The 22,204-nt window shown below is 42.9% G+C and overlaps 1 protein-coding gene across 1 annotated transcript in view; it reads right to left on the bottom strand.

Annotated features, from left to right (window-relative positions):
• Nucleotides 1-970: 970 nt before the first annotated feature.
• The window catches only part of LOC109426709 (RNA polymerase II-associated protein 1), a 98,697-nt gene continuing 77,463 nt past the window's right edge, over nt 971-22,204 (bottom strand). Inside the window, exons 6-10 of the mRNA XM_062843068.1 lie at nt 19,996-20,224; nt 19,746-19,894; nt 2,202-2,922; nt 1,370-1,933; nt 971-1,178 (exon numbers count right to left, since the gene is read on the bottom strand). Of these exons, the coding sequence (XP_062699052.1) occupies nt 987-1,178; nt 1,370-1,933; nt 2,202-2,922; nt 19,746-19,894; nt 19,996-20,224 (1,855 nt within the window). The 3' untranslated portion in view covers nt 971-986. The remainder of the gene's footprint in view (nt 1,179-1,369; nt 1,934-2,201; nt 2,923-19,745; nt 19,895-19,995; nt 20,225-22,204) is intronic.

The raw sequence follows: 22,204 nt of genomic DNA, 5'->3' as shown, positions 1-22,204 counted from the left end.
TTTCCAAACTTTCCGTTGCGGGCAAGAGTCTTTTCGATGCCCTTCCATGTTGCACGCGAAACACCGATTCTTAAGCCCATCGTAAAATATCCTCGCCCTCCACTTGTCTAATTCCAGGGATGCTGGGATATCCTTTCCGATGTCTATGTACACCCCGCGTACTCCAGTTTGTACATGGTCGAGTCCAAGACCGACTGGGAATTTCTCTCTCACTACGTTTTCCACTTTTCCAATTTCATCAAGTGCCAGAGATATGGTGTTGTCCGGTAATTCCGGGGGCAAATCAAACACTCGCACGTACGAAATTATTCTTCCCGCAATAGACATGCACACTTCCACGATAGCGCCACTGAAGTAGGCGAACTTAAGCCGTTCCTCATTCCGTTGCAATACATCTTCGAAGGCGTCCGATGATTTCAATTTGATGCAAACAGATTTATCCCGTGGCATTTTGTAAACCGTTTCCAGTTGCGTTTGGTCCAAATTCAACTTTTTTATGAATTCCGCGATCTCTTCCCAGGTAGGAGGTACTGCTCCTACGGGGAATCGAAATTGAACCGTGTTGCAAATCATTGCCTTCGACATATTCTGCCACAGTCCAGCCGCAAAGCGAACAAAAGAGTTCGAGCACCGACACTAGCTATCACAAAGCCGGAAAAAAAAAAAAAAAAAAAAGAGTGTTGTTGATGGTGATTTTTTATTGGATTAACACAAAATCGTGTAATAAAAGTCCGCCTCCCCCCCTCCGTAACGCTTTTTTGTATGAAAACCCTATTTTGTATGGGCCGTAACGCTCGACCAGATTCCCCCCCCCTCCCCCTAGAGCGTTACGTAATTTGTGGACAGCGCCTTAAAAATAGTTCTCCACAACTTGATATTTTGGTCGCGTTATAAAACCCGGCTAAGATAAAGCTGGTAATCGATGGATGCGGTGATAAACTAATAACGTCAACTAGGATACACATTGATATCATGTTAGAATCCGTTTATCTGTCAGCATCATTAGAAGCTTTTCTTTCGTTGGTCTTTGCACGGTACGCCTGTAGGTGGTGTGTTGCTATCCGAGCGGGAATGGACCCCGGGCGCAACAGGTTCGAGTTCAATGCTTGGCTGTAGAACTTGAGGAGGGTTACATCTGTCTCCACTGGTTGCAGATAATCTTCCATTGTCCCGAAGAGCTGTGATAAACAAGGAATAAGAAACGAGAACCAAGAACAGAAAAAAAAACAACTGTAATAAAAGCTCTTCTAGGAGAAATATTACTTAATCTATTCAGATTTGAAGATTTTTTTTCAGAATATTGATGTTGCATTCTTTTTTACTTTTCTAGATCTGTAGACAATAAAAATAGTAAAGAGGCAGATCAAACCTGTTGCTCGCTGCAGGTAATAAATCGCAAAACGGCTACGTGCTCCGACCACACCAAGTTCCGCCACTGGATGTCATAGCACTGGGCCAACGGAGCCATCACCAAAGCGCTGAACGGTGCATGACCGTAGCTTGAACTCTGGAAAATGTCCAACACCAGCTGGTACAGCCCGTGGAAACTCTTTCGCTCCTCAAGCCGGACATCGAAGTCGAACCGTTCGCCACTCCGCAGCATCTCGGCGCGCAAGTCATCGATCCGGCGTGTTATGAGCGTGGAAATGTCCCCGTCGAGGAACTTGGCATCCGGTCCCAGGAAGGCCGTCATCAGATACATCAGCCGGTGGGTGACGCTGGCCAGCAGGATGGAGTTCTGTTCCAACAGTTCGGAGAATTGGAGCGTCGTTTTGATGATTTGCTCTTCGGAGTAGTACTGCAGTTTGGTCGATCCTTGCTCGGTTTTCTCCAGGAGCAGATATAGCAAGGAGTAGGGCCACGTCGGGGCAAGGAGTGGGGTGCGCCACTCGGTAACTGTGTAATTGTTGTGACGACGGTCGGATGAATTTTCCTGGAGGTAGGAAAAGTTGTGCAGCGTGAGTTAAAGGATGTTGAAAGTGAAACTTTTTACCAGAAAATGACGATGGGAGTAGAAGCGATTTTTTACGCTCGGATGGGATAAATTATTTTGTAGCCAATACGGTATCAAGGATAGGTATCAACAAGGTATTGATCGGTTGTGTTGATATTTTAAATAGCTAATGAACTGTGTAAGAAAAATATATGTTTGATCAGTTAAAGCAAGATATACATAATAGTTACTTGTAAAGAACACTTACCTCACGTTTTACCAGCGACTTCAGCTTCACCTTGTAGTTGAATTTCCAGCGCTGCAGTTCCTCAGCTGTGACCGTTCCGTTACCAACCGACCCCAACTGACTGGGATAAAAATCTCGAACGAAAATGATCTCATCGAACAGCCGCACAATGGCAGGATAGAACTCCTCGCTCAGATGCAGAAGCACTTTGAATGCCACCGGCAGTAGTAATCGCCCATCGTCGGTGGGTTGTGTCGTTTCACTGGAAGTCAATTGTTCGTCTGGTTTCTCCATTTCAAGGTCATCGCCCTCGTGTCGTAAGGGGACGCTTGGTCCTTTGTTCGCACCGCAACGGCGATTTCGACCATCCTTCACCAGCAACGCCAACACATCGAGCAAATAATTCAATTCGCCTTTCAGAAACCAGTTCGTCGACTTAATGGCCGGCGGTACAGATTTTCCCGATTGTTGCCCGGAAACCATGGCGGCCAGTTTGGCCAGATAATTGTGGTGACACTTATTGTTCACAAAACGCCGCAGTGGAAGCTCGTCGCATTCGGCATGGGAACGCAACAAGCCGAGCATCGAGTGGAGCATAAATATGGGGTAGGATTTCGTCAGGATTAGCGTGGGTGCCGTGGGTTGATTGGGGCGCGTCAGAACGCCACCCACGTTGGGAAGGGGTGCGATTTTCTCACTGCGATCCTCCATGCCGGAGCTGAAGCCGAAGAGCGGCGAGTGGCTGTGGGAAGAGAATAATGAATTGATGAAAGGCATTGAATTGTTCCTTAACGAAGTGGAAAGCATTAATAGGTCTAAGTACTTTAAAGTTATTAAATTTATAGTTATATATATAGTCGGTGATTCAGAAGACGAGTAATGGTGGACAGGTATGGTAATGGTAACAGGTAAAATTACTTTTAGTTAGTTCAGATTATTATTAAAACATTTAAGCCTAAAAAAAATAATAGAAAAATACAATTGAGGGGCCCAGAATCAAAGGGCTGTAAGTGAGCATTTTGTAGATTTTGAGCTGAGCATACCATAAAATTCTTCAGATTTCAAGCTTTCAGAAATTTTTTTAAGATTGTTTCTACGATGATTGGAAAAATTACAATAAATCAGAAAAAATTGGGTTGATTTTGAAACTTCATACATTTTGTATGGGAAGAAAAATTGGTCAAAAACTTTAAACCTCATTTACTCGAAAGTGGGCTTTTGTCACTTACACCCCTTTGCTTCTAACCCCCTCAATTAAAATGTGAAGATAGCACGTGGTTATCGTGAGATTCGAACTCACGACATCGTATCCCTACTCCAGCGCTGTAACCAATAATTCCTCTAAATCTAAATCTAAATCAAAAGGTAGTTTTCATTTTTTAGGGGAAGCCAAAACCAGACCAAATTTCACTCGCTTCCACCGGTGTTTATTATAAATTCCAAATTGCGTTTGTCACGCCATCATTGTTTTGAAAAGTGAAGTATGATGATACCTGTTTCTGGATATGCCGAGGATTTTCGAAGATAGCCGTGGTTTCGATCTATGATAGTATTCTTGACATAACTTTGAAACCACTTATGACCCTGGGAGCTCCTGCTGGCCCTGAAGGAGCCAGCCTAAACCCCAAGCAGCTGGTCTAAGCCGCGGCCGCTTCCGGGGTGGGCACACAAGGCCTCTTTTGCTCCCAGGTCCCAGGGCGTTTGACGGAGGGAGAGCTTTCGGAAGGAAACAATACTTGAAACAATACACAGCAAAGGAAATACATTTACATACCTTTTCTTTTATTGTGCGACTACGGCAGTGATCCTCAGGCTAGCTGTCTTTGCGGGCCAAAATTGAATTTTGAAAAGGGACTGAGGGCCGCAAGTCACTCAAGATATAATTTTAACAATTTTCAGGTTGCACCAAAAAATCCATGCGTTTGATTTCAAAGTTCATGTAAATTTACGACACTTTGGATGCACATATGCAAGCAGCATATATGACGTAAATTTAAACGCCCAAGTGACGTAATTTTCTGTCACATTTAACTGAATTTTTCGTCATATGAAACGTAATGAAGCACGATTCACAAAGTGTTTACGTCACATTGAACTCAATTTTACAAGAATGACGTATTATTAAGTCAAAAGGCTTATAAATTTACGTCATTAAATTGCTTACGTTTTGTGCAATAAATTAAGGTCACGTGTAATTCTGATTTTGTAATTTCTGAGTGTGTAGAAAAAATTCTGAAAATCGTAGAAAGTTAAAAAAAAATTAGGTTTTGTAGTTCTTTGCATTTTGAATGTTGAGCAAATTATTTCAGACAAGTTACTAATTCATACAAAAAATATACAATAGCGAATCTGGCTAGAAAATTATGGACATATTTCGCAAAGATGTTTAGAGGAACTCACGAAAAGGATTCCTATGAAGAGTATCTTGCCCAATCCTTGAAGTTTTTAACGTTATTCTGAAAGTTTTGGAAGCAATTCCTTTCGTGAGAAATTATAGTCAAAATATATGAAAAGTTATGGAATTTATTCCTGGTAGAATTGCTGAACATAAAGTGTATTGAATGCAGCGATTTTTTTCACCGATAAAAACAAAGTGAAAATTATTTTTATTATCGTAAAATTAAACAAACTAAACACTAATGACGATTTTTCTTAAAAAGTCCAAAATCCATGGCAGAGATCTTGTGAAATGTAACCTAAACTCATTATTGAAGCGAAAGAATATCTTCGCAGCCAAATTAGGGTAAGAAATATTGGCAAAGTTTTAGTAATTCTCAAAAAAGTATCAAAATATTGTGAAATTTATGATTGTCATTATGAAGTTTTTTAAGTGGACCACTTTCCAATGCATTTCAAAATCCGTTCGCGGGCCGCACAGAATCTGCATGAGGGCCGCATGCGGCCCGCGGGCCGCAGTTTGGTTACCACTGGACTACGGTGTGAGCAGATGGCGTATAGCGTGGATGAAACATTAGTCTACGTCGCGCTGAGGGGGGGGGTCTTGCTAGCAGGTCGTTCACCCCTGAAGAAACGCCGCCCAATAAGGGGGGGGGGGCGGTACGGTTGATCGTGGTGGAGAGTGGCAGTGACCACATCGAAGCGCCGCATTGGCCGCGACAAGCGCCGACGTTGACAGCGACGAAGGGCGCCGGTGGTGGAGACCGCCGAGAAGGGTGGCGTCGGCCGCGGTGAGGTTTGACGACGATGGGTGGTGACCAACGTGGCAGTGGTGTGCTCTAGCTTGGAACGTAGTTAGCCGTCGTGAAGAGCAGCACCATGAGGCTTCGACCTCGATGACGAGCGGCTGTGGTAGCATATGAAAACGGCGGGGGCCGCCGTGAAGCACAGTGGTGGCCGCAACGAGAATCGTCGACAAAGGGTTCTGGCCACAGGTGGGTTGGTCGTGGCTTGGATCGGCGTTGGCCGCCGCAAAGGGCAGCACAGCGCGGCTTCGGCAGCGATAATGGGCGATAATGGCGACTGATGAAAACTGCAGTGGCCGAAACGCGGATCAGCGACGAAAAATCTTGGTCACCGTCCACGCCGCGAGTTTTAGAGACGCGTGGTCCTGATCGGATAATTTAGAAAAACCGATCTTCGCAAATCGACGCGGAGAACGATCCGACCTCTCGGTCTAACGAACACCGACTGACCCCTGTTCTTGATGCTCATCGTGCTCCTCCGCTCATTGCTCTTCATCCGCTTCGAGAACAAAACGCGAAGCTCTACCCGAGGATAGCTTCGGTATAACGCCCAAAATGTCCAAAACGCAACTTTTGCTCACACCGCATTTAAACCGAACGTTAAAATAAGTTTCGCGAGCTTTGTTACCGTTGAAGACGGTAACAACTTTGAATATTTCAAGAAAGAGCTGGCGATTTCTTGCAGAATAATTACGAGCTCCTCCTATAGAAGTATTTATATAGGAGTTTTTTTATGATTCATTCAGGAGCTCCACCGATGAATCTCTTCAGTATTATGTTTGGGTCTCAAGAAGTTCTGCACAATTATTCCAGGTGTTCCGCAAATGCTTTTCAGGAGTACGGGAATACTTTCAGAAGATTATAGAAAAAAAAATCCAGAAGTTGGCACGGGAATTGATCCAACAGTTTCAACAGTTATTTTTGCAGTTCTAACGGGAGTTGCTCTAAGAGTTTCTACGACAATAATTGTCGGTAATACAGAAATTGTGGAACTCCTGGGATTTCCATGGGAGTTGCATGTGCATGAGCATGAACATATATGACCGTACAATTCGTAGTTGCTACTCCGTGATTGACCAGAACAATCGAAATTGCACAAGGAACCGACAAACGGAGCTTGGGAGTAACGGTCAATAACGGCGCCGGCCACGTCCTTACGCTCATCGAGGAAGGGAAGGAATGTTAGTATGACGTACGTTGCTACTAGAGACCGAGATCACCTCATCTTTTCCACGATTGTCACGGGAAGAAGTTTTTGTTAGTGGAGAGGGGGGGTGTCACATGATTTGGATTCACTTTGGTAAGTGATGTGATTCATGCAACCTTTATTTGAGTCAAAATATTTATTCATTTTGACTATAATATAACAAATGTCGACACCGAAAATGACGAACCATTCACATTTTTGTGTACATGCAAAATATGAAAGAAAAATATTTATTATCAACTAAATATGCATTTGGAACTAGCGCCGACACATGACGTGACGAACTTTTCAATATTTGTTAGATAAATACGCAAAAACCAGAGCAGAGTTTTATACATCCTTTAACATTAATTATTATGATAAAATTGGAACGAGCTCACCAATAAACATTTTTCGAAGTGTCCAGTGCGTATGTGATGCAGCATCTTCCACTAACTGGCCTCTTCTCCGAAATCACATTGAACCGCTACAACTACACACGGGTACGACGATGTGCACATTCAAATTGACGACGACGACGACGCGGCCGATCCGAATGAAAAAAAACGGCGCTTCCACTTTGCCTCCAAAAACACACTCTCCTGGGTTTTCCATGGTAGTTTCTCAATAAGTTTCTAGTTGAATTCTCCATGAGTTCTTATGGGAATTTCAACAAGAGATCGTCGAAGAATTTCTTCAAATGAGTTTCTGTGATTATTCCTCTCGGAGTTCCTATGAAATCGCTCCAAGAGTTCCAAGGATTTACTTCAGGAGTCTCTACGGCATTTCTTCCTACAGTAGACGTTCGGTCGGTGCAAACGGTTTAACTGCAATGCTTTTTAACTGCAAGTCCGGTAAGTGCAACAAATTTGCAGTTATCGCACCGCTATCCGTCAAAACGGTGCGCCAGGTTAGCCCAAATGAACAATCGAATGATTTTTTTGTTCATTTAACGTCAATTGATGGGTTGTTGACGCCTATCTGACGTTGCAGTTATCGAATTTTGTTCGCTAAGTGAAACGTAAACATGTTGCAGTTATCGAACGTCTACTGTACTGGAATTTCTTCCTACTGGAATTTCTTCAGGAGTTCTCAAGGGGAGCTCTAACGAGAATTGCTCTAAGTGATCCTCCACGAGTTCCCATAGACATGGACTTTTCCAGGAGTTTCTGTGGGAATTCCTTCAAATTCTCTACGGGAAATTCTCCAGGAAGCAAAAAGAAAATCGGTTAAGTACTGTCCCAAGTAACACACTTGTCACAGAAGAGTTACGGCGCGGCAGGTTCATGTTGCGCAGAAGTCACTGTGACTTACTTCTAGCTAGTAAGTATTTATGTGAGGATGAAAGAGACAGAAGAAGAGTAGCGAACACGAAGTCCAAGCCGAGCGCTTCAGTGAGCTGTGGACTACCGCGAGATAAAGAGTAGATTTTCGACCGCTCCGCGATAATTTGGTCAAGTGATTTTTGTTATTATTCTAAAACACTGAATTGGCAATCTTTGTAAATTAAATAAAGAAAAATCGATAAATCGTTGTTTTTCTTACATGGGGGCTCAACCGGGATTGCCTCCAAGTGTTTTTGTTCCGGAAGAGTTGGCAAAAGGCGATTTTCATCCGTAAATGAAATCGGATTGTCGCGACGCCATTTTGTGTTGTCTGAGGTTGACCGAGTGTTGTGAGTCCGGAGAGAAATCTCTACACTGCGAGCTGTGAGACCGAAGTGAAATCCCACCACCACTGCGAGTGATGTGGCTTGTGGGAGAATACCTTCCCCTGTGAGAACAGAGTAGTGTTTGTGTGGACGAGAAACGATGTTGCTGCGGGATGTCCGAAAGCGAAGAGCAGCTTGCACAACGGTCACTAAAAGTGTTGCGTGAATTGTGTGCGGAGAAAAGTTTGCCCACCAGCGGCAAAAAAGCGAAGCTTGTACGAAGGCTTCTGGGTAACAGTGCGGTGGAAGACGCCACAGTGATAAACGTCGATGAACAAAAAGTTTCAACGTCAACCCCGAAGAACGCGAAAAACCAGCACGAGATGGATTCCGACGACGGAGAAGAAATCGCGCATTCGCCAAGGTTTAGCTTCCATGACATCGGTGACTCTCTCGAGAAGTTTTCCGGAGACCGTTCGGACCGCGATGTGCGCGAGTGGTTAGACGATTTCGAGCAAACTTGTGACAATTTCGGCTGGCAGGATGTGCAGAAGTTTGTTTACGGCCGCCGGCTGCTAAAGGGCACGGCAAAGCTTTTTGTGAGTAGTTCATCTGGGCTGAACAATTGGGCGTCCCTAAGGGCGGCCCTTGAAGAAGAATTTGAAGACAAAGTGACGAGTGCGGAAATCCACGAGCTGCTGCGTATTCGCAAAAAGAAAAGCGACGAGTCCTATCTGCAGTACATCTACCACATGCAGAATATCGCGAAACGTGGCAAAATAGAAGAAGAGGCCCTGTGTGACTACGTTGTTCGTGGAATCGTCGACGACCCGGTGAATAAAGTGTGTTTGTTTGGTGCGACCGAAGTGAGCGAGCTGAAAAACCGAGTGAAACAATACGAGAAAATGAAAAGCCAAATGCGAGACAGTGGTCGTAGTAGTGCGAAGCCCGCCGCGAGATCCGAGAGAGAAAAAGTGAAAAAGAGCTCGAAAGTCTCCACCAAAGGCGACACATCCGAGCCGACAGTTGAAGAGGTGCGATGCTACAACTGTGGAAATCGTGGGCATTACGCCAACGATTGCGACATGAAGTCACGCGGACCAAAGTGCTTCGTGTGTAGTGATTTCGGGCACCGTGCAAAAGACTGTAAGCAGCAGAAGGAGAAAGAACCCGAAGTCAACATTCTCACCGAAGAGAGAATGCCCGTGCTACAGGTCACAGTGGGGAACAATGCACTTCGTACGTTGTTCGATACCGGTAGCCGGTACAATTTAATTTGTGAGAGTGCATACAAGCGAATTGGAGAGCCGCCGCTCACCACCACCCCGATGGTGTTCAGTGGTTTTGGTGCCATGAAAACGCGAGCCCGAGGCAAAATCGTTGTTGGTGTATGTGTCGACGCGGAAGAGTATTCGGATATGTCATTCTACGTGGTGCCCGCCGGTAGCATGTCGTACGACGCTATTCTCGGCATGGAGGCGCTAAATCAACTGGATGCGGAGATCAACAAAGAAGAAGTGAAAATAAAGAAGAAAAACGAACTGAAATGCGACGAAGAAAGTGAAATGTTGTTGGTATTGGAGGGAGAAAAGCCTGAAATGGCGATCGACGTGTCGTCACGGTATGCGGACACAATCAGAGGGATGATCGAGAATTATGTCCCGAACAGTGATATCAAGAGTCGAGTGGAAACGAAAATAATTCTGAATGATGACGTGCCGGTGCATATTCCCCCGCGACGGTTTGCACCGAAAGAAAAAGCTATCCTGGAAAAAACTGTTGACGAGTGGCTTAAGGCTGGTGTAATAAAGGAAAGTGTTAGCGAGTACGCAAGCCCCGTGACTCTTGCACCTAAGAAGAACGGATCGATGAGAGTGTGTGTTGACTATCGACAGTTGAACCAAAAAGTGGTTAAAGACTGCTTTCCGATGAGAAATATCGAAGATCAAGTGGATAATCTCAAAAAGGCAAAGGTGTTTACCACACTCGATTTAAAGAACTCGTTTTTTCATATGCCAGTGGAAAAATCGAGTCAAAAGTACACTAGTTTCGTAACACACGCGGGACAGTACGAATTCCTGAAGACGCCATTCGGATTTTGCAACAGTCCGGCCAGTTTCAGTCGTTTTGTGGCCGACGTTTTCCGTGATCTGATCCGAAGTGGGCACCTGATAATTTACGTGGACGATGCGATAATTCCGTCCGAGACCGAGAAAGAAAACATTGAGGTGTTGAAAAAGGTGTTGAGAGTGGCTGCTGAGAATGGGATTCAGTTCAATTGGGAGAAATCTCAATTTCTGAAAAATGAAGTGGACTATCTGGGGTATGTGATCGGCGATGGAAGTTACCGCATATCTCCAACGAAGATTCGTGCAGTGCAACACTACCGTGAACCGTCTAATGCAAAAGAGCTACAACGGTTCCTGGGGCTCACGAGTTACTTCCGCAAATTCATTTCGGGGTACGCGTTGATTGCGAAACCACTCACGTCGCTGCTGAAGAAGGATGTGTTGTATGAGTTCGGAGAATCCCAGCGGAAGAGTTTCCGGTCGCTGAAACAGTGTTTAGTGTCCGACCCCGTTTTGAAGATTTACGATCCTGATGCCGAAACCGAACTACACACCGACGCCTCTAAAGAAGGGTACGGTGCAGTGCTGCTTCAGAAGAGCGACGACGGGAAGTTGCACCCAGTGTACTATATGAGTCAGCAAACTTCGAGCGCGGAGAAGAATTACAGTGCGTACCATTTGGAAGTGTTGGCAGTGATAAGAGCCGTAGAACGATTCCGTGTCTACCTGTTGGGAATCCCGTTTAAAATCGTAACGGATTGTGCGGCGTTCAAACATACGATGAAGGCGAAACAGTTGGGACACCGAGTGACAAGGTGGGCCCTGCTGTTGGAAGAGTTCACCTACACTGTCGAACACCGAGCGGGAACGAGGATGAAACACGTTGACGCGTTGAGCCGTGCACCAGTAATGCTGACATCCAGTGATCCAATGGTTGAAATGATTCGAAGTGCTCAGAAGCGAGATGAGAAGTTAAAAGTGATAACCGAACTGTTGAAAACTCAAACTTTCGAGGACTATTTCGTGAGTGATGACCTACTGATGAAACTGATTGATGGTCGAGAGGTCATTGTAGTTCCTTCAGAACTTCAAGGTGAGGTGATAAGGCGAGCTCACGAGAATGGTCACTTTGGTGTGCGAAAGCTGGAAGAAGTGATCACATGGGACTATTTCATACCGAGTCTGACTGAGAAGGTAAAGCGACAGATTGAGTGTTGTGTTAAGTGCATTTTGGCGAATCGGAAGCGAGGAAAGATAGACGGGCTGCTGGCTCCGATCCCTAAAGGCGACGTGCCTTTTGACACGTACCACGTGGATCATCTGGGACCAATGGACGTCACCGAGAAGTTGTATAAGTATCTGTTCGTCGTGGTTGATGCGTTTGCGAAGTTCACCTGGATATACCCAACCAAGACCACAAATGCTCAGGAAGTGATCCAGCGACTGCAAAATCAGAATGAGATTTTCGGGAACCCACGTAGAATCATCAGTGATGAGGGGGCAGCGTTCACTTCGAATGACTTCAAGGCGTACTGTGAAGAGCAGAACATCCAGCACGTGGAGATAACCACCGGAGTACCACGAGGAAACGGCCAGGTGGAACGAGTAAACCAAGTGATCCTGGCGATGCTCACAAAGCTCAGCGTGAACGACAAGACGAAGTGGTACAAACACGTTGCAAACATACAGCGGTGGATAAATGCGAGCGTTCACCAAAGCACAACTGTGTCCCCGTTTGAAGCCATGTTTGGGGTACAGATGCGCCACGCTGGTGATGTACGTCTGTGTGAATTGCTAGAGGAGATTCGCGTTGCGCAGTTCGATGATCAACGGAGAGACGTCAGAGCGAAGGCCAGAGCAGCGATTGAGAAGGCACAGCAGGATCAGCAACGATCTTACAATCTACGAGCACGGCAGGCACCCACTTACAGAACTGGGGATGTCGTTGCGGTCAAGCGAACGCAGTTTGGTCCAGGCAAAAAATATGCGACCGAATACCTTGGGCCGTACAAGATAGTCAACGTCAAGCCTAACAATCGATACGATGTTGCAGGATGACCGAGTTGTGAGGATGAAAGAGACAGAAGAAGAGTAGCGAACACGAAGTCCAAGCCGAGCGCTTCAGTGAGCTGTGGACTACCGCGAGATAAAGAGTAGATTTTCGACCGCTCCGCGATAATTTGGTCAAGTGATTTTTGTTATTATTCTAAAACACTGAATTGGCAATCTTTGTAAATTAAATAAAGAAAAATCGATAAATCGTTGTTTTTCTTACATGTAATTGTCAGAAGTAAGTCACAGTGACTTCTGCGCAACATAAACCTGCGCCGCCGTAACTCTTTTGTGACAAGTGTGTTACTTGGGTTTTCTTTTAATGTCGAGTCAAGTACGAGACACTAAAGACTGTTTTACAGTTGAGGTCGAAATACGTATAACGTATACGTATAAGGATGCAAATTCTTAGTGGAATTAAAAGGAGCAATACTTAACCCGATTTTCTTTTTTCTTGTAGGTATTTCACTAACACGCCCAGGTTCATCACATCCTCCAGGAGTTTTACGGGATTTCCTCATATGGGGATTCCTTCAAGATTTCTCCCGAAGTTATGTACGAATAAGGAATAAGGAATTTTCTGCGGAGGTTCCTTCTACGGAATTCCTCCAACATTCCTTTTGAGAATTCCTTTAGAAGTTTCTATAAAACCTCTACAATAGTTCCTTTGCGAATTACTCCAGAAGTTCTTAAGAGAATTCCAACATGAATTCCCATGGATTTTTTCCAGGAGTTTCAAAAGAAATTCCTCCAAGCAATTTTACGAGAATACCCACTGGAGTTCTGATGGGAATTTCTCCAGGAGATCCTATGGAAATCCAGAAGTTCCGTTGGAAATTCCTTGAGGATTACACAGCTCAATTTATAGGGCAAAATATGCGATTTTGGGCTTTTTTGACTGCACGTTATTAAGCATGGAAATATTTTTTTTAATCAATCAAAAGGTTAATTGGTCAATTAACATCTAAATAACCGACTCATGCAAAATATTTCGTTTTACCAAATCGAATTTGATAGTTTTAAGTGATTTATGTTAGGTACGATATTTCCCATACAAGTCACCCTCCAAAAGTTGTATGCAAGTTTTCATACTAATATAAAATGCTTACATCTATCTAATTTGATTAGGTAAAACGAAATATTTTGCATGAGTCGTTAATTTAGATGTTAATTGACTAACTAACCTTTTGATTGATTAAAAAAAAACACGTGCTTGCTTAATGGCTTGCAGCCAAAAAAGCCCAAAATCGCATATTTTGCCCCATAAATTGAGGTATAGCTCAAAATTGTGACGTGTTGGAGCAAATCTGAGCCCGGATTCGGATTCAGCGGCCCAAAATCCTTCGGAGACACATAAGTTTGCTCTTGAGACAAAAAAATGTTGCGCTGTGTTACCTATGCATATTCCTACAGGATTTCGAACGAAATTCCTGAAGCATTTCCGGGAATTTCACCCAGCATTTTTCTTTGAAAAGTCCTCCAGGATTTCTACGAAATTCCTCCACGAATATACATGAGAATTACTTCAGGATTTCCTGAAAAAAACTTCCTCCAGTTGCTATGACAATTCCTTCGCGAGTTTTTATGGAACTTCTTACGGGAATTCTTCCAGGAGTTCTTACTGAAAATCTTCAAGCATTTCCTACAGAAACTCGTACAGGAATTTTTCCAGAAGTTTTTATGAGAATTTCTTTACAAATTCCTATAAAATTTCTCCAGAAATTCATATGCGGAAGTTTTTACGGAAAATCCTCCTTCCGGAATCTTCTATAAAACTTCTCCATATGTTAGTTCTTCAGGAGTTCTACGGAAATTCTTTCGCAAGTTCCTATTGAATTTCTTAAGAAGTTCCTATGAAAATTCCTCTAGGAGTTCCTACATGAATTTCTCCAGCAGATCATAAGGAATTCTTCCAGGAGTTCCAATGAGAATTCCTTCAGGAGCTCCGGCAAGATTTTCACTACGAGTTTCTATGGGAATTCCCTTATGATTTTTTTTCAGGAGTTTCTACGAGAATAGGTTTACAGGGAGTTTTACAGCACGCTAAAACTGCTCAGAACTAAAATGTGTACGATCTACTCATAAATGCATAATTTCCATACCACTCATAAAATGTGTAAGAGTTACACATTCACAAAATCTGCTCGTACACTATTCTAGATGCTAAATGGCTGTATTTTTTGGTTCGCCAAGGTCACTAGTAAACCTAGCTAGATTGCCATACAAAAAAATTGCAACTTAAACGATTTTGTGGACGTAGGAGCAGATTTTGTGAATATGTAACTCTTACACATTTTATGAGTGGTATGGAAATTATACATTTATGAGCAGGTCTTACACATTTTAGTGCTGAGCGGTTTTACTGTGAGGGCATTTATACCGGAATTTTCCAAGAACTTCCTTTTCACCGGAAATGTGACCATTATTTTCTTCGGGAATGCTTAGAATATACTTTATTCAATGCATCCAAAAATTACTTCGGAAATTCTGCGGATACTCTGCAGCACTTCCTTCGGGAAATACTTGATGGTTTCTCCGGGAATTCCTTCACGGACTTCGGAATTTTCTCAGTACACACTCAATCTTGGTTTCTCTGTTCGATAATTTATTTTACGGTTTTTGATCCGCAAAATACAAAAAGTACTGAGTCTTCAGCTTTTTCATTCACTATTACTGATCTTCATCATTATTTTTTGACGATTTACTGAATACCGTAACATTGCATACCGATAACTCAGCAAAAATTCAGATTTACTGAAAAGAATCAAAAGTCAGTAAAAACCAAGTACCGACTTTTCGGCATAAGATCACTTTCACTGAGTTTTCGTCAAAATAAAATGTAAACATTCAGCTGCGCGCGCATCTAGCTGTCAAAATAATATTTCCAAAGATGAAGCTCGCAGATCCAGATTCAACGACGGCATCGAATAAGAGAAGATTCTTATTTAATAATTCTTATTCCGATTCATGCGCTCATGCTGCTTTTTTGGTAAGTATTGGCATAAAACTGGAACCATCTACCGGGAATAATTGATTAGGCAGCTTTCGGTTCTGCCACTTCAGCTGCTGCACGGGTTGTGCCGGCAGGATACTCCTGCGGCCTTGTGCATTGCTTTTCAATTACACAAAATTCATTTTGCTGGAGTTGTGGCAAACTTCTGTACTTTACGGCGTTTGTAATCTTTCCATGCAAATCTGACAGAAGCAACTACATCGGATGCTGAAAACAAATTGAAATTGAAAGATTTAGAAAACATGAACCTGGTGAGGGACCAAAATCTTTTCCAGAACTGAAAAAGTCAGTAAAAAAGAAGTAAACAAAAAATCTACCGAAAAAGACAGTAACTATTACTGACTAAGTCAGCTTTTATTTTGACAGCTTGATTTTTTTTGCTTTACTGAGTTTTCGGTACTTAGAAAATATTACTGAGTTAACTCTGCTGTTCAAAAACCCAGTAAAATTTTACCGACTTCGGTAATCGAATCTGAGTGTGTAGTTTCTTTTTGAGAGGTGCAAAATTATGTCAGGATTTCTTGCGTATTGCTTTTGGAAATTCCTTCAGAAGCACCTCCGGAAATTTTTCCAAGACTTCCTCCAGGAATTTCTTTGAGAATTCCTCCGAAAATTCCTGAAATTTTCATTAACAGTTTATCCGGGAACATTTATTCAAGGTTTCTTCGGGAATTCCTACATAAATTCCCTCGAGATTTTTTTTTCATGAACTTCCCTAGAAATTCTTTAAGAAGTTACTCAGGGTGTTCCTTCCAGAATTCCTTCAGAATGTTCTCTAGGAATTTCTTCAAGAGTTTTTTCGAGAATTCCTGCAGAAATTTCTTCTAGAATTCCAGAGAAAATTCGTGCCGCAGGTACTCCTCAACGCACCAAAATCCATTCTGAGCTCCTCTGGAAATTTCTGTTAGAGTTCGGAAAATATCTCCTATATCTCCTTCATAATCTCCTACGGAAACTTCTTAAAGAGTTTGTCAGAGAATACACTTAGATATTTCCCCGGGAATCGCTACACAAGTTTCTCTAGGAATTTGGGCGGTATTTTCGACTGGGTGTCACCTGGGATCTTTAATTGTAATGGCTCGGTAGTTTTATAAAAGAATAAAGCGAACTACAATTTTCTCGCTCCGGCGTTTCGGTCCAGGTTTGGGATCTTCTTCAGGGAATGTTCGCTCTTGTCCTAATACTTTTAGCCTGTCGTGTTGCCGTTTTCGTTCAAACATTTGTGGAATCCTATTTTGTGTTATAATCTTAATTTCAAATTGTCTGTGTCGTAAAATCGTTTACTCACTATCGTAGGTGTACTAAACGGTCAACGGTATTGTATGTTGTTCTAGTAGCGGGAGTATTTGGCGTTTTCTTTGCACTGTTTTTACTGTTTCATGGTCGGGTGTAGGCGATTCTAATGTTTTCCAGCTTTTTAAGATGGTTACTTCAAGAGTTCGTTTGAGAGAACCTTCAGAAGTTCCTCAGGGAAACCATTCAAGACTGCCCCTGGGAATTTCTTCGACACATCTTCCGAAAATGCCTTTGGGAGTTTCTTCTGAAATTACTCCCAGAATTATTCAAGAAGTTCCACTGAAAGTTTCTTCTGGCATCCCTCCGGAGTTCCTCCAACAATTTCATCAGGAGTTCCACCAATCATCCATTCATAAGCTCCAATAGAAATTTATTGAAGAGTTGATCGGAAATTCATTCAGTTGCTCCGGAAATTCCCATGCGAGCTCCTGTAGGGATTCTTTCAAATTTAGCATAGCATAGCCGACCGTACACATCCTGGCGTGGCTGTCGATAGAGAAGTTTAATGCGCCAGAAAAGTTGCCTGGGACTTGACAAACCTTTCATTTAACGAACTCTCGACACCTGGCCAGGTCCTTACGATCAGCGGGGATGGGAAGGAAATGTTGATTAGATATCTACTCAGAATATGTCCAAGAACTTGGCCCACTTCATAGATATCTGGAGTTGGCAAAAAAGCGTACGAGAAATTGTCACGGTTTAATAATTTACCTGGTTACCACTGAAAAAGTAAAAATAAGCATTAAGCAAGTCGCACAAATTTCGTAGGTAGTACAGCCATAGACCACAGTTATGAGGATTGCGTCCTTTCCGTCGGATACCGAAACACAAAGATTGGAGACTTACCTCTGACTTCTCGACAAGACTGACGCAATCCTCCAACAGTCGACAGTTGTCCTGGCCTCGTTTTTGCGACTGCTGAGGAATATGAAAGGATGGTTAGTTAGACACCTCTTCTAGACCAGTTCTCAGGCCTAGGTGTCAAGGGGATATGGGTGTTGTTCTAGGTGTTGTTAGTGGAAGGGTACTCCAAAGGATGCGGTTGGTCAACGTTCAGGTACACCATTATTAGACTGCTCCGAAATAGTTATCTGCCCGATACGTCCTGGTTTCCTCGTCATCTTAATAGCATTTATTTGTATTACTTGATTTTTCGGTTGAGAATCTGAAATATTCCTGTAGGGATTCATTCAAATTTATAGATAAAATACAAAATCAATTTATTCAGGAAATTTCTCCAAGAATCACTACAGCAATACTTAAGGCAGATTCTTCAACAGCTCTTTCGAATAAACCATCAGAAGGTTCTCTAGAAATTTATCCTGCAATTCCTTCAGGAGCGTTCCCGAAAAAAATCTCGAAAAATGTCTTCTGATTCGGAGGAGCGGACCTGGTGTGATGGTTAAAGCACGTGACTATCACGCCGAGGACCTGGGATCGAATCCCACTCTCGACAAACTCACCAAATGTGAGTTCTTCGTACGGAAGGGAAGTAAAGCGTTGGTCCCAAGATAAACTAACCTAGGGCTAAAAATCTCGTTTAATACAGATAAAAAAATTCTCTGATTCAAGAGTTCTTACGCCATTTTCCGCTCCAGCTCCAAGGAGAATCCATTTTAGGAATGCTTTGGTGAATTCAATAGGTTTTATAGTTTCCTTGGCAATTCCTTTCCTCCGAAATTTCTTTGAGAATTCCGTTGAAACATCCTTCCAAAGTGTTCCCTGGGATTCATTAGTGGATCCCCCGAGAATACTTGAGGTGTACCTACTTCTGAAAAATTAGTCAAGAGTTTCGCTGGCATTTTTTATGCGAGCTTCTCTGGGAAATTCTTCAAAAGTGTCTCCGAGTATTTCTTGTGGATTTTTTTTCTGCACAAAATCCTTCGTAAATTACTTTAGGAATAGCACTAATTAATGTTTGAGGAGTTCCTTATACATTTCCTTGAAAAATTTTCACGTAAATGCTTTCAAGAGTTTCCCAAGGAATGCATTTAAGAGTTTTCAGGAATTGCCTCCGCAGATTCTCCGGTCATTTCTACAGGCATTCCTGCTAGAATTCCTTCAGGAGTTCCTCACAATATTCCTTAGGATATTCCTCTAAAATTTCTATTTTCTTTAACATGAATATAAGCCGAAGCTTAACCGAGAATTCTTTTTGGAGTTCCTCCAGTAGTTTTTCTGTAAAATGTAAAGAGGAATAACAGATGGAACTCAAAGGAAAATTTCCGGAGAAACTTTTGCACATATTCTTGGATATGTTTTCGAAAAAACTGATGCAACCTGCCGGAGAAACTCATATAGAAGAGTTTCCAGCAGCTATCCCGATAGAATTTTTGGAGGAACTCCTGGGGAAAAAAAATCAGAGGAACGATAACTCCTGAAGGAACAGCTGGAAAAATGTGCAGACCTACTTCAAAAATTTCTGTAAGAACTTCCGGAAGGATTCCTAGATACTTCGAAATGGATTCCAAAAGCGTTTTGTTTTCTAGAACTTTTAATTGAAATTTCAAAAAAAAAATAGGTGGAATTTCCAGCGAAGTTCATGGTAGAACTGCTATAGTAATTATTGAAGAAACTTTCAGATGAATTTGCAGTAGAACTCCCAGAGGAATTGCGATTGGAACTTCTAGAGGAATTCTTGGTGGAACTTCAGAAGAAATGACCGGTGGCTTTCCTATGTAAATATTCAATGAAGTTCTTATAGGAATTTCCTGTGCAGCTTTTGGAGGAATACTCGGTTGAACTTATACAGGAACTAACCCCCCCCCCCCCCCCCATTTTCCTATTAAAGTTTACGTAGTTTATGGACGGGCCATAGATGTACACTGTTTACATATAGCTAAACTTAGAGATATTATTTACACAGGACACCCGTGCCCAGAATCCGAATATCCATGAAAATTAAACAATCCAACATAAAAATACATATTCTGACAAGCTGGGAAATGAAACTTTGTTGGAGCAAATTCTATGAAGCCATTGAACTATCATATTTCTCCACTTTGGTAATTTAGTAATTTTTATCTCTGTGTAAATTTAATCAAACGTAACATAAACTTTTCAAAGATAGTGTGCTTTAAACACTAATTACTCACCTCAGTTGCTTCATCAGGTCGTCCAACTTGCTGCTCTTCAGAAAGGCGCCAAAGTAACCGTCGAAAAAGCTCCGATAGAAACTGCCGGCGAGGGTTCGCACCTTGGCCGCCACATCCAGACAGGCCCCCAGCAGCAACTTCTGGGAAAACTGAAAAAGGAAAATTTACGACGGGCAATCAATTCGAACGTTGGCGGCTGGCTGTCAAGCATCCCACCTCTGCTGTGTCCCCGCAAGTGAAAGGTAATTACCTCATTAACACCGTACTTGGCCGCCGTGTTGAACCACTTGCTGAAACAGGCAAACAGGCGATCCCAGTTCTGCGAAGTGAATCCGGTGGCGACATGCTGAACCCGGTCGTAGCCAATTAGCGCTAACAAGGACGCACAGTGCTGACGGATGATGAACGGGCCATTTTCATCCAGGACGAGATGCTGGTAGTGCCACTCCAGCAGGTAGAACAGCGCCGGATGCATATCGCTGTTGGAAGGAAACGAGATGGACGACCGGGTTAGGTATAAACATGATAGACTTGTTAAAGGCGATTTAACAGACATAATTTAATTGAAAACCGTCACATAGCGAGGCAAGGCAAATTTTCCGACTGCCAGCCAGCGTTACGACATCTATTGCGAGAAGCTGTTTGTTCCGAATCAGGAATCGATCCGAGCTTCAGCTTATGCAACAACCGATAAAATTGCTTTTGAATCCAAGGGGAGTAGACGTTTGCCTGGCAATTAGCTACCTAATGTAATAGTTGCATTGACTGGTACGTAATCATATAACTCAGTAACTCATCAATCTAGGGACGTCATATGCATTGCAATCAGAAGCTTTCGATATGTGATGAAGGGAGGTTTACGGTTGTAGATCCGCTGAGAACATTGAGTATACATACATACATTTATTTGTTCAACATCACATTTAAGACAAGACATAATCAATAGTACACTCATTGCACAATTATGGGCTACTCAAGGAGCAATGATTTCATAATATGAATCGTTTTTCATACAAAAATAACATTTTCATTATTTTTATTTTATATTCTCTTTATTGAAACTCCTTTTTATTGTTTTATATAAAAGTCTGCTTGTAAAACTCACTTCAGGTGGTGCAAATTACTAAAAAGTTGGTAATTAATGAAAACTACAATAATGGGTCAAAATTGGTTGTGTAACAATTATGGGTCAATTTGTTGCCTATTATGGGTCACTCACTAGGAACCGGCTCAGCAATAATGTTTTGTCTATTTTTCGATGAATGATCACTTATTCTCGGTAGATCAACTATAGTAGAATCTAAACCTAAACCTATAGTAGAATCTAAACCTGGTCTCAAATCTCTTAACGAAGCGTGTTTTCACGATTTGGAATCAATTTTTCAAAATTGAGACAAAATCTCCAACACACCCACCGATAAACGCCTAAAAGTATGTGTTCGCTCCCAACGCGAAGTACCATTTAGATTTTGACCGCATCTCCCACCCAAACTAACCTCGAGTCGCCGCGAGTATATTACGGCTCCAAACCCGACTAACAACCACCCTATTACCCTCACACACACCACGTCGTTTGTTTGTCCATCCCACCAACCGAGCGACAACGTGAACAAACATGTACGCAAGGATCAGCCAACCGACCACGCATTCTTTGCGTGTCCTTATGTGCCAGCCGCCGACGACGCCCCAACCACCGCCGCATTGCCTATGTACATATAAGGAAATTTCCACCACCGCCACAGCGCAGCGCAATTTTCTACCTCCATTCAGTTGCTACCCAGCCTTCAAAGATTGCGTGCGCGAACATAAAAGAGTCTTCATTCAACCACAGAACTGTACAAACCGAAGAACAGAAATATAGTAGTTAAGTAGTTTTTAGTGTACAAACCGCCTTTTCCTCCCCAGTGGAAGCCATAGCCTTTCCGAAGGTTAAGATTCCCTCCCTTCCCATCGAGCTACCGGTTCTGTGTGTCTGTTCCTCCGACGGAACATTTGGTCCTAGCGAACCGGATAAAGGATCCAGTGCCCTGTGAAGCTGCAACCGCAGCTGTGTTGTCGCCAATCAGCCGATTGGGATAATTCCCTTCCATTGCTATCGCCGATAGCATAAAGCTTTCCCACCGAGTGGATTGCTTGTGTTCCTGCCCCGGTAGTTCGATCCCAGTGTTCAAGTGATTTTCCGTGGCTTTCTCTGGCGGAGAGAAAGAGACTGCGTTTCCCAAAACAAAAGTGATGAAAAGCGAAGAAGTCCGAAACCATTCCTTCCGAAAGTCTCGCGCGCGCGTGTAGTGGTTCCCAATCACTAGCGGTTCCCAAACCCAAGAATGGCCGAAGTGAAAGTGCTATTCGCCCAACGTAGTCACGTTGAGGCAAGAATTAACAAGATTCAAGAACAGATCCGATGTGACAGTGGTATCCAACCTGATTACTTGCGAGTGAAAAAGTTTGAACGTGAACTC

The sequence above is a fragment of the Aedes albopictus genome, chromosome 3, assembly GCF_035046485.1.
Source record: "Aedes albopictus strain Foshan chromosome 3, AalbF5, whole genome shotgun sequence".
In the NCBI taxonomy this organism is placed as follows: domain Eukaryota; kingdom Metazoa; phylum Arthropoda; class Insecta; order Diptera; family Culicidae; genus Aedes; species Aedes albopictus.
Note: the sequence above shows the minus strand (reverse complement) of the source record. Positions and strands in the feature narration are given on the sequence as shown.